General features: G+C 38.4%; 1 protein-coding gene across 9 annotated transcripts in view; it reads left to right on the top strand.

The window, feature by feature from the left end:
* Positions 1-1,157: 1,157 nt before the first annotated feature.
* Positions 1,158-13,410, top strand: part of ddhd1a (DDHD domain containing 1a) — a 37,988-nt gene continuing 25,735 nt past the window's right edge. The window contains exons 1-4 of one of the 9 annotated variants that reach the window (XM_084096174.1): positions 1,158-1,213; positions 1,994-2,610; positions 5,341-5,517; positions 8,525-8,620. In XM_084096174.1, coding sequence (XP_083952300.1) covers positions 2,040-2,610; positions 5,341-5,517; positions 8,525-8,620 — 844 coding nt within the window. In that variant the 5' untranslated portion in view covers positions 1,158-1,213; positions 1,994-2,039. The other 8 variants (XM_084096175.1, XM_084096173.1, XM_084096172.1 and 5 more) reach the window with 8 other exon arrangements.

The following is a 13,410-nucleotide window of genomic DNA, read 5'->3' on the forward strand; positions in this document are numbered from 1 at the left end:
GAATAATAATAATAACAAAAAACTATGTGCACGGATAAATCATTTATTATAAATACTGTAATATATTATATTTAAAGGAAAATTTAGGACGCCAAATTCTTGGACAGCAGATTCAACCCAACCTGGCCAGAGGAACCTAGAAACACTACAAAAGACAGAATTCATCTACGTTCAGTTGATGGTCAGGAGCAAGACAACAGCGGCATCTTGTGGACATTTGTTTGTCATTACCTTAGTAAAGAAGGCGAATTCAACCAAAGTTTGAGCTACAATAATTAATTCTATCATTAATGCATTTCCTGGTTTCCCCTAATTTTCATTATCTGTAGTCACTTGTGGGATTGTGTAACGCATTTGTGTGGATGCATTGTTGATCAAATTCACATGTAGATGGAAATATAAATTGAGAAATGTTTTCTTATAAAGCACCAAGCCTATGTTGGTATTTAAAGATCCTGGATGGCAACCCAAAGGTTTAAGGTTCAAACAATATAAAAATATATATAAAAAAAAAAAAAAAAAAAATCCAATAAATAACAATGACCCTAAATAACATCAACCCCCCACATGATGATACATGTAATATTCCATCATTTGAAATAATTACTGCACATCACAGCCAACATGTAGCCTATCTCTATTAAAAAAACTACAGTTCTTGAATTTTTAATGCAAAATATGTTTATAACACATTACATTTTAACCTAATTATTAATTGCAGACATGGAAATACAAAATGGAGAAGTGTTTTCTTGTTTTGCACCAAGATGTTGGTATTTAAAGATCCTGGATGGCAACCCAAAGGTTTAAGGTTCAAAACAATAGCCTATTTAATAAATCGAATAAATAGCAATTAACCTTTATAACATCAATCTCTTAGTATGACGATGTAATATTTCATAATTTGAAAGAATTACTGCACATCACAGCGAACATAGCTTGGGTCTATTTAAAAAAATAAAATTCTTGAATTTTTAATGCCAAACTATATGTTCATAACACATTACATTTTAACCTAATTAATTTGAATTCAAAACAATCCACTGAACACGTGTAGCCTCGAGCGCGTTCACGAGTACGTGCGCGCTCCAGCAGGTGAACAGTATTCCTCCTGATTGGTTGCCCAGTAACAACAAGTGCGGGATGCGCTCATACGCACTACGTGGGCTGTGACGTAAGATTGCACATCCCGCACTTGTCAGTGTGCCAGCAGGTCAGTGTATTTCCCTGCACCCTCAGTCTGACTGCAATACTGGACAGGCTTATGTTTCTATTTGTGACACGGACTGATTTATGGATAAACAGAGCGGAAGAGCGTGATTCTGTGAGATGACGCGCTCCGGTTGACGGCAGGTTTGCACGAGCACAATCCGGTACAGTGCCGGAATCAGTGCGGTCTGTCAGACCGGTTCTCCTTCTTTACCTAGTCGCTTTAAAACAGCTAAATAGCATGACATAGACTCGTTTAATATGCGTTTAAACGGGGTAAGTTTACTTTTTATTGTGCTGTGACGTCTTATTGCCAGGTAAGTTAGCCTATGTACACCTTTGCTAACGATCTGAAAACGTCTTTCCTAAACGACAAGATTTTTAAACGTTTTTAAAACGTTTATGCGAACGTTAAGGGAACGTTCTATTGGATCGTTTTGTAAACATTGCGCGAATGCTAATTTTGAATGTCATTCTGAACGTTCTATTAATGACGTATAAACAATGTTTTGAGAAGCCCAGATAACTTTGATCGAACGTTCTGTTAACGTCACTGGAAGAACGTGTGTTCATAGCTTTGAGAGAACCAGCTTAATAACATGTCATTTTAGTTGTTAAATAACAGAGTCAGGTTTTAATATGAGGTCATGACCCTTGTTAAATGACGACACTGAGGTCAGCTCTGATTAGGACAGCCGCTCCACAAGCAGGGAGTTATGAGCAGTCTTACTAAGAAGACACGGTTTATTAACAATCCTGGCAATAAACTGTCTTTTGGCAATAGAGACTGGAGCGATGACTACTTCAGGCTCTACGATGAATCCATTGGGATGCACGCATTGCAGCCAGACAAGAACACACACACTTCACCACGGGACGGAATGACGCTGAGACTCGAAAGTCCTGCTTCGGACATCCTTCCCACGGGCCATCTGGACCTAAGCACAACTTCAGTCGCCAGCTTCTTCCACGCCACCAACACGAGTTACTGCACAAGCCCTGGCTCAGACTACCAGGAGAAGAACCGACTGCTCGACATCCGGAAACGCTCCAGCTCCTCCAGACGCCGGTTCGAGGTGGTCACCGAGCTGGGACCGGAGGAAGTCAGGTGGTTTTACAAAGAGGACAAAAAGACATGGAAGCCCTTCATGGGACACGACTCTCTCAGGATAGAAATCATGTATCGCAGCTTCTGCGAGCGAAACCCAGAGAGGGCTTTACAGCGTGATGGAGAGGAGCTTCTCGGAGATGATGGTCTGGATGGAGGAGACCCGTCGCTGGAGACGCGTGGAGACGAGAGACATGACAGTGTGGACATCAGTGTAGAAGCAGTGTGTGTGAGAGGAGGACTCTATGAAGTGGATGTGAGGAATAAAGAGTGCTATCCGGTGTACTGGAATCGTAAGTATTGCTCGTTGATGGATGCAAGTCAAGTCACATTTACTTCTTTTTTTGGGGGCAATTGTTTTTATTGAGAGTAGTCAGTTCAATATAAGTAAAAATATACAACATATTAAAAGTGTAAAAAGTGTATTAAAAGTTGACGGAGGAAGTTGTGAAATGGCAGAAAGCAGAAGAAGAAGTGATGATAAAAATCAGCAGGTTTAATGAATAATCTTGGTTGCATATGTTTCAATGCTCAGACTTCGCCTGACCAGCACAAATCCAACAAGTGACATTATCAAAGCAAAAGCAATTAAAAAAATCACTGTTTCACAACATCCTGTGACATTAAAAATCTTAAAATGGAGACATTTTCCGATGTGTAACTCATGAAGAGAAATATCTCATGAAACCACACAAACATTGAATGAAACAACAATAAAATGCACTACAAGAGCCAGGAAAATAGTAAAATTAATTAATTAATAAAATTAATAAATGGTTAAATGACACATATAAATGTTACGTAATTAAATGGATTAATTAAAGGACTATAAATTAATAAATAAAAAAACAGAAGAAAATACTCACACTCACACTCACACACACACACACACACACACACACAGTTTGCTGTTAAGAGTCCTTTGGCCCTTCTAGTGTTAGTGAACACTTCTAAGCTTGAATGCTTGAAAACATGTGCATCATTACCCGCCCTGTCCACTGAATTATTAATATTCGTTGGTGTCTGTGACACCTGGAGTTTTGTTCACGTCAGGTGTGAAGTAAGATCTCTTTCATATTTTCGAATCGACTTTTTATTGAGAATTCTCAACATTGCAAACAATGTATGAAAATAAATACACATACCCATACGAATTCTTCCATCTGGATGAAATAGTTTTAAACCACTAACAAAAAACAAATGAACAGTGTAAAAAAAAAAATCATGGTCTAGGTAGGTAAATTTGACAAATAATGACAAAGAAATGGCCAGTGACATTGAATTCATCATGCTATTTGAAGTAGAAAGACTGAAATGGTATAGTAGTGTAAGCATGCTCCAATAATCTATGTTTTATTTACAGCATTGAAAAATCATTATTAAAGGGGTGCTATTATGCCCTTTTACGAAGTCTTGATTTTGTTTTGGGGGTGTACTAGAATGTTTTCATGCTTGATTGTTTATTTCTTTATTTGTTTTTGTCCACGAAGGACAATTGGTTTTACAGCAAGACCAGCATACAAAAAAGACAATTTACAATACATTAAAAATTACATAATAAACTACACAAAACAACGACAGGCCCAAACAACTACCTACTCCCCCATGCCTGAATTTAACAGAGAAATAGAAGTAGGAATAAATTAATGTTTGTACCTGTTACTCCTAACAGAGGGAAATCTTAACCGAGATCCTAAGGGTAAAAACTGAAACTCAGAAAAGAGAGGATGGGAATTAACCATTGAGATGGATTGGGCTTTTCTAACTACCTGGTGATTAAACAGGATGGTAGGGTGACTCTGCTCAATTCCTAAAATCTTACTACTAGTATTTACTATTAACCAAAGCAGTCTTTGCCTTCACACTAAGACTTCCATACCAGCATAACATAGCGAATGTTAAAATGGCCTCAATATAAGATTTGTAAAACAAAGTCATCAAAGACCGATCAACGTTAACCTTGGACAGTCTCCGTAGACAGGATAGACGTTGCTGGCCCTTTTCACAAATCGTCTCCACATTGACATTAAAATTCAGCTTGTTATCAATCACACATCCCAATTTTGTTCAAAAAACACATTATTTTTGACATATTTTACATTATTACAGCTCCCCAGTCTGTTTGAACGCGTTGTTTTCGATGAAGCCCCTCCTTCCGAAAATACGAAATGTGCTGTGATTGGTTAGCTGGCCCTGTGTGTTATGATTGGTTATGACCTGCCCCTTCATATCCGCAAGCTTTACTCAGATGTAAATATTAACAATGGCGTCCATTTCAAAACAATTTGAGCCTGATTCAGACCCTGACAATGTTAACAAATGAGAGGATCGTGCTGAACGGATTTCAAGCACGGATTTCACAGGATGTTTCAGAGTGGAATGATGTTTTTGTAATATTCTTATAGGTACAATGTTATCCACCATTTAATCATGATATTTGTCGGAAAACTAAGGTAATACAAACAGTAATCGTCCACAAAACCATGGTTAATTTCCCTAAGGAGCAGTGAACCGTCTTACAAAAGCAAAAGCTTTCAAAAGCAACAGAAAACAAGCTGTTCTCTGTAAAAAGTGCAGCACACAGATAAACGTTGGGGTTATAATGTTCAGGAACAGTGTTTAAAATAAGCTTTAACCACTCTAAGTTCGTCAGCCTTCGGAAGGTCAAACACTGTCCACTTTTGGTGCGTGGGGATTATTTAAATGAGTAACATTATGACTTCATAAGATCCGGAAAAATCGCGTTGTTGTCCAAACGTTCTTGTGAATCGTGTTAGAGAAAATGTCTAACCTTTGCATTGAACTTTGAGCTTTGAAACCTTATTTCAGCAGATATTTTTTATGCTCAAACCGCAACATTACACACTAACTAAAGTTGAAAAAGTGGAAAAGCATAATAGGGCCCCTTTAAAATACAATTTACCCAGGGTTAATGCATGTTTGATTGTTGAATGTTTTTTTTTCGTACTTATTTTCTGTGTCCTTCACTGTTCTGTCATTATTTTGTGTCTCCCACCTTGTAGAACAGGATTGCATCCCTGTCATGAGAGGCCAGTGGTTCATTGACGGCACATGGACGCCTGTAGAGGAGGACGAGAGCGAACTCATAGAGAAAGAACACCTGACATGTTTCCGAGGACAGCAGGTACAGGACGCTTTTGAGACTGACACGCTGGCCCATACTGTGGACAGAAAAGATGGTGAGCGAAATCACTACTAGCACATCATTTGGTTGGACATGGGTCAATAGAGGTTAATTGTAAAGAGAGAGCATTCCTCCTTTGTGTGAGGCTGTTTATCTTAGGAGTATTTGAAAAACAAATGAAGGATCCATCAGCAAAAGGGTTTGTTCGTGACAACGTCACCTGCCCTTATTGCTGGTCTCTGTTGAAAACAGATTTGTGTGTGATGGTGTGTATGTTTGTGTGTATGTTATAGCGTTCGTGACTGTGAAATGATCTTCATGCAATTTCTAAAATATCATGATAACATTTACATCAAAGGCATTTTACACTTTTTTTTTAGTTTTCAGTTCGATCCATAAAAACACAAGCCCCTTTTCCACTTACTGGTGCCGAAGCCATACACTCTGTGTGTTTCCATCTCAGAAACTTTGCCTGGGCTGAAAAGATCTGCTCCAAACCTCTAAAACTGGCTTGTCTCAATCCAGCATATACGGAGAGTGAAATAATGTTAAAAAACTCACACACAAAACACTAGAATGCATAAAACTAGATGGTTAAAACTACATAATGTTACATTGCACAGCAGCTTCAGTCACTTCAGCGTAAAAAACTTACAATAATTACAAATATCATATGGGCATTGATTGCTATGAATTACATTCATTATGCATTTAAATAATTTCTGACTGAAGAAATGCTGAATCAATTTGTTCGAATGTTAAAATGTTCTATAATAATGTCTGTAGTTAAACTTCTGGGTTGAACATCGGCAAGATGGCACAGTGCTCCCAATTAAGATCTTTCAGATTTTTTTGTGTGAAATATTTACATTAAATTTATTGTCATTTAGCTTTGAAAAGTGAATGGGAGCAATGATGGAAACTAAATAGAGTTAGAAAAAAAAAAAAAGCAACCCACAGTTGAGTACCAATCATAGTGATGCTAATGAATCGGAAGTCGTTTGCATTCACAGAAAACGGCTTTCTTCCTCGATGCAAAATAAGTTGAATATGATAATGGAGTTTAGACAGGAAAGCAGGCAGGAATGGAGTTCAAACACGACTGGGTCTTTAGAGATTTTCAATCAGACAAAAGCCAACTTGAGGATAAAGAAAATTTGCACAAATGCTCTAGACTGTCAGAGACAGAAGGCCGTGACAGCTGAAAAGAGGATACCGATACTCATACTGAGAATGTCCTCAAATTACGCTTTTGCAAAACGAATAAAATCTGTGAAAGTGCCACTGAGTCATTGTGACTCTTCACATTGAGATGTTACATCAGGGTTTAAGTAGATTGGCCATCATTATCTTTCTCCTCCTTTATGTTAAGCTACACTACATTTTATTTTCACTGTCTGGTATGGAACTTAAGAGTTCTCATGAGGTTGTGAATGTAGGTCGTGCACAATTACAGCCGATGTGTATTTAAACGTTGAGTCACAAGAATGCCCACTGGAATCTAGCTTTTAATTACTAGTAAAGAACCAGAAAAACTTGCCTGATCTGCTCCATTCAGTCTGAGCAAATCTCTCAGCTGAACTTATACAGTTTTTGTCCGACCAGGATAGCAGGATTTATTGAATAAGCTGTAAATGTGATTTTCACCATTCATCATGGAGTCCCACAGGGTTCTGTACTGGGACCTCTGTTGTTCTCAGTCTAAATCGCATCTTTCAGCTGTATCTTATTTTATTTTCAGTCCAAACAGCAGTTTCATTCTTAAGTGTCACTTTTGATCACATGACACACATTTCCCTGTTGTGTTAACAATCTTCAAAAAGTCAATCTGCCAGAAGCTAGCTTACTTATAATTGACTCCGCATGAGATACGAGGAAGTGTTTTAACATTCAAAGAATTATATTATGCAAAACTTTTTTCATTATATGCCACACATCTTTCTCTTATATGCCACACTTCTTGTGTTCGAGACATTATAGTGTAATAAATCTCCTTTTTTAAAATGCAAGACTGCTGAAAACTGTTGACCTTCGTGACTCAAATGACGCTTGGACTGTCGGTGGAGATAAATCTGATGAGAGAGGAATGAGTGCTTGAGTTTACTGAAAATGTAGAGAAAAGCTCCACATTGGTTTGTCTATATAATAGACATATATATAATATATATAATATATAATACAGCCTCGCAGAGGAGTGATTGCTCTCTGAAAAATTTAGAAATGGACCATGTTTACATGCACATGATTTTCTGATTAAGTCCTGTGTTCTAGTTAAGCTTTTATTATATTAAAAGTTATATTCCACAGCTGTTGGTATTTTCCTGTGTTACAGAAGCTGTATAATATCAGCAATTTTTCTGATATATTCTTTTTGAAAATACTGGAGATGTTCTCTTTACCATTTATTACACTGCATATTTAGCAATTCATCATTTAATCAACTTGTTCAGTCTTCATGTCACACAGTGGCTTACTCTACTTTAGGTAGTCGTGTTAACGTTTACACAATGGATGCATAATTGGAACATGACCAAATAAGATTAATATAGCAATATTCGATTGTCATAGCATATGTTGAGCTTGTAAACATAGTCGGTGAATGATTGAAGCATCAAAAACAATAGCTCCCTTAAACCCTGAACTGATAAAAGACCAATATATTTAATGTACGAGTTTATGCAAACTTTGTAATTTACATGATGGCAGACAAAGTGAATGTGTTTTCACAGTGTCTTTATTATTGCAACATTTATTGGTTTGATATGAGAAATGTGCCCTGGGTTATATCACATGCTTTCACATTAAAATCCTTTAAAAAGGACTCCTATAAAAGAGTGTGCAAGTGAGAAGCAGGATTTTCATGTGAAACTTTGCTTAAGTGGCTGTGCTGTTGGAATAACACCACAATATGATGATATTACTTGTATTTTGAGCTGAATATTATACAGTACAACACAGTCTGGTAGTTGTTTTTTTATTAAAGCTAATAGTTTGTGTGTTCTGCTGATATTGTGTAGGGTGATAGAGAGGTGTCTGACCATTGACTGTTTTTGGTTTGTTAGTTCTTTCCCACTTCCCCCCATTCTACCTCCCCTTTCTATTCAAATGGAGCGGATATCAGACGAGTGCTAAATGTCACAAGCGAAAGCGATGTCAAGGTACTACAGCCCTCCGTTTTTACTCCTTGTAGATGCTGATTCTCCTTTTCCGCCTTTTTCTCATTAGAAACCCTCCCATTAGTTGTAAACCTAGTTTCATAAAAGTGTTGAAGTGTTCTTTTTGGCTCTCATGTTCTTTGAAAGTGCCCACTTTTCCTATTTTCCCAGCTGTATTTCCTTATTGTTGTTACTATTATTAGAATCTGATGTTTCCAAAACACTCAAAGCAATGTTTTGGATACATACAGTGTACAAAAGTTCTTTAAATTGTGAAAAATTACAAAATAGGATTTAGTTTCACTCAGAAAATTGTGTAAATTTCACATAATTACAAAGAAATGTAAAATTAAGTAAAAAAGCAGAAATAGTATTTTCTTGTAAAATATACTCCAATAATCTTTGTTTTATTTACAACTTTGAAATAAAAGAAAAGGCCAATAGTTCACAAACTTAATCACAATGAAATTAAAATTGACAATTGTTATTTTTTATGGAATATTGCAGTAGAAAAGATTGATGATTATCAGAAATGATTTGTGTTCACAGGGACAGAAATCCCTCTCTTCCAGCAACCCGTCACTCATATACGATCTCAGCAATTAGCTAATGACAATAAATTAATCAATTTCAAAATCAAGTCCCATTCCCACCCTTGGTATTTTTTATTTTTTTTTGGTTTGATGCCATTTCAACCGGATATGTGTCACAATACCAAAGAAAAGACGATTGCAACTCCCGTTTAATGCCGACTCGACAAGACATTAGTTGAGGAATCATTCCTTGAAGCTTTAGTTTTATCAAACACCACTGAGAAAATAAAGACATGTTTCACAAATTTGTCACGTTGACTATTGCGTGTGTAGCTTGAAGCATGATATATGACCATGACATTTAATGCAAAATAGCATCACAGGCTTGTTTAACATCATTAATGGTATATATTCCCAATAATCTCTCATATATATTCTCTTTTTTTTCTGCATAATTACATATGTACAGAAATGTATGTTGTGTTAGGTCAATTAGCTTTGTCAGCAGTGTATAGTAGACACACCCATCTTGACAAATCCTACATATCGCTCATCCTGTGTTAATTGATGATAAACATTAGACGTCGACAATTCATTTACAAACAATTACCCTAAAAACTAATCCGGTCCGATTTGATATGCTGCAAACGGGGTCATTTTAGATCAAGCTATCAGATGTCAGTCATTGACACCCAATTTGTTCTGTTAAAAAATACATAAACATAAATTACAATGGAAACATCTTTACCAAATTAATTATTTGATGTGACTCAAAAAAAGTCATGTGATTTTTGCCTAAACAAATCATGTGACTTCAAAGACTTCAATTACCTCCCAATTACAATTACATCGTTCTGTCACTAATTTCATGCAAATATGAGATTTTTCAGACTGTTTTGTCTGTGTTCTATAAGCCACTCGTAATTTATTATAGTGAACAAAAAAAGAACATATTGAACTTCCAATTTCGTTGATATTGTGGGCAAATCTTTCTGGAAGTGACTTTTGTTCTCTTCAGCAAACGCTCCTTTATTTTTATTTTATACTTTATTTTATTTTATTCTGCTTGTTCACAGAAATTAAATTCCAGCTTGGGTGGAACCCCGGATAGAGCGATTCATAACCTTCAAAATACATGTAGAAAACCAAGTGCCCATCGACGCTTAACAATCCTGACAGGCTTGCCTTTTGACACAAGCCCTCTTAACCTTAGCTGGCTTCGTAATCCCTCAGGGTTAAGTAGGTCCTGCTCTAATACGCACTTCTCCTGTTAGGCTGCACATATAATGCAACGTTATGTTTTGGGGATGTTTTTCTTTACAATATCATCTAATCCACAGATTCACGAGGCCCTCGACGCCCATATTTATATAATTTGATCTTTATTGGGACCCCTGAGTACCTTTTAGTTCAGCTCTGGCACCATAATGGGCTTATGTTGTGTATGTAGGTCAGTAGAGTAGCACTTCATGCTTTCATTGAGTTTTCTCTGGGAAACGGTTAGTTCACGAGTTTACAAACACAAATATGTTGATCCTCTGCAATAGTGCCATACAAGACCCAGAGAGTAAGTCAATTATTCAGCCGATTCTTGGCCTTTCTTTGGTCATTGCTTTGGCGCAGGAACACAATTAGTTTGTTGCCCTTTGTGTCAGTTTCAAAATATCTTATTGATTTTAATTTTTTGTGTAGATTTTGTGTATATTATGTTTTCTGTTGTGATTTATTTTTGTCATATTGTATTGCCATATATGCATTTAATATGTATTGGCATTATATTAGCCTATCTCCTATCTAGATATTTCCATCTGCATCAGCCATTGGACCAAAATGTAGTTGATTACTGTTTTTTTGCTATAATAGCTACTTTAATTTTTTCTTTTAAGTTATATTTTTAAAAATCCATTTTTGCCCAATTTGTTGCATTCATAAAACAGCATATCTGTTAAAATGTGTTTAATAAGATGGTGCTAATATGGGCCTCTATTAATATTTTAATGTTTGGTTCAAAAATTTAAAATCTTTTGTCGCCTTGTTATTGTTATGATAGATGTGATTATGAAATGGACATTGGTGGTGGATGAGGAGATTCCCCCTTCCATGTAAAGCGCTTTGAGTACCCAGAAAAGCACTATATGAATGTAACAAATTATTTTTTATTATAAATGTCATTTTGAAGGCTCAAATTTGAGGCCTTGGAAATACATGCGTGTCTGTCAGAAAGCTCAACTCAAGGCAGACTTTATCGCCCTCTGTTCTCTGAAAGCCCTCACTCACACAGATGAGATTGATCGAGGGACATTCACTTTACACCAGTCTATAGAAACTGCGTCTCTAGAACCCATCACTGTAAAGGACTTACTGTTAATGTGAACAGCTCTGTGTTTCGGCATGATGCTCTAGTCCTCCTTTGTTTGTTTTTCTATGGTGATCAGCTTTACACCGTGTCCTAACCAGACGCGATGCGATAAGATTCCAGCGACAAATAATTTGTCTGTCCACACTAGACGCGACACGACTATGAGATGCGTCAAAATCAATCAAAACCCACAGCCAATCAGAACAGCGTGTGGGCGGAGTCAGCCAATCAGAACAGCGTGTGGGCGGAGTCAGTCAATCAGAACAGCGTGTGGGCGAAGTCAGTCAATCAGAGCAGTGTGTGGGCGAAGTCAATCAGAACATTGTGTGGGTGGAGTCAGTCAATCAGAACAGCGTGTGGGTGGAGTCAGTCAATCAACAGCGTGTGGGCGAAGTCAGTCAATCAGAGCAGTGTGTGGGCGGAGTCAGTCAATCAGAGCAGTGTGTGGGCGAAGTCAATCAGAACAGCGTGTGGGTGGAGTCAGTCAATCAGAACAGCGTGTGGGCGAAGTCAGTCAATCAACAGCGTGTGGGCGAAGTCAGTCAATCAGAGCAGTGTGTGGGCGGAGTCAGTCAATCAGAACAGCGTGTGGGCGAAGTCAGTCAATCAGAGCAGTGTGTGGGCGAAGTCAATCAGAACATTGTGTGGGTGGAGTCAGTCAATCAGAACAGCGTGTGGGTGGAGTCAGTCAATCAACATCGTGTGGGCGAAGTCAGTCAATCAGAGCAGTGTGTGGGCGGAGTCAGTCAATCAGAGCAGTGTGTGGGCGAAGTCAATCAGAACAGCGTGTGGGTGGAGTCAGTCAATCAGAACAGCGTGTGGGCGAAGTCAGTCAATCAGAACAGCGTGTGGGCGAAGTCAGTCAATCAGAACAGCATGTGGGCGGAGTCAGTCAATCAGAACAGTGTGTGGGCGGAGTCAGTCAATCAGAACAGTGTGTGGGCGGAGTCAGTCAATCAGAGCAGTGTGTGGGCGGAGTCAGTCAACCAGAACAGAGCAGTGTGTGGGCGGAGTCAGTCAATCAGAGCAGCGTGTGGGTGGAGTCAGTCAATCAGAACAGCGTGTGGGCGGAGTCAGTCAATCAGGGCAGCGTGTGGGCGGAGTCAGCCAATCAGAGCAGCGTGTGGGCGAAGTCAGTCAATCAGAGCAGTGTGTGGGCGGAGTCAGTCAATCAGAACAGCGTGTGGGCGAAGTCAGTCAATCAGAACAGCGTGTGGGCGGAGTCAGTCAATCAGAACAGTGTGTGGGCGGAGTCAGTCAATCAGAACAGTGTGTGGGCGGAGTCAGTCAATCAGAGCAGTGTGTGGGCGGAGTCAGTCAACCAGAACAGAGCAGTGTGTGGGCGGAGTCAGTCAATCAGAGCAGCGTGTGGGTGGAGTCAGTCAATCAGAACAGCGTGTGGGCGGAGTCAGTCAATCAGGGCAGCGTGTGGGCGGAGTCAGCCAATCAGAACAGCGTGTCAATCATTGTCAAAGAATACACTTGTTTGTTCACAGTTTGAACATTCTTGTTTCCATTTGTTTAATTTCAAGATCTGAGGTGAATTATCCATTGTTGCTTTTACAGCTACAAAGCTGGAGCACTAAATGATGTTCAAAGTCACATTACACGCTTTTAACATTAAATAAAGCACATAAACAGTTCCTGAGATTATCATTGCCACACTCTGTGTTTGTTGTTCCAGCGCCGTCCAGCACTAGTTAGGACAAAAACTCTGATTAACATGGAAAAGAACCTTTTATCGCGCGTTGCGTGTTGTTAGGACACGGTTTTAGACACCTGTGCACAAGAGCAGCTCTAAGTACAGACTCAATCTTCACTCAGTCCACCCATCACAATGAACACCCATCAAAACTGGATGAATTTAGAAATGTGCAAAATTAGTAGTACTTAACTTTGTA

The sequence above is a fragment of the Abramis brama genome (assembly GCF_963993115.1).
Source record: "Abramis brama genome assembly, chromosome: 21".
Classification (NCBI taxonomy): domain Eukaryota; kingdom Metazoa; phylum Chordata; class Actinopteri; order Cypriniformes; family Leuciscidae; genus Abramis; species Abramis brama.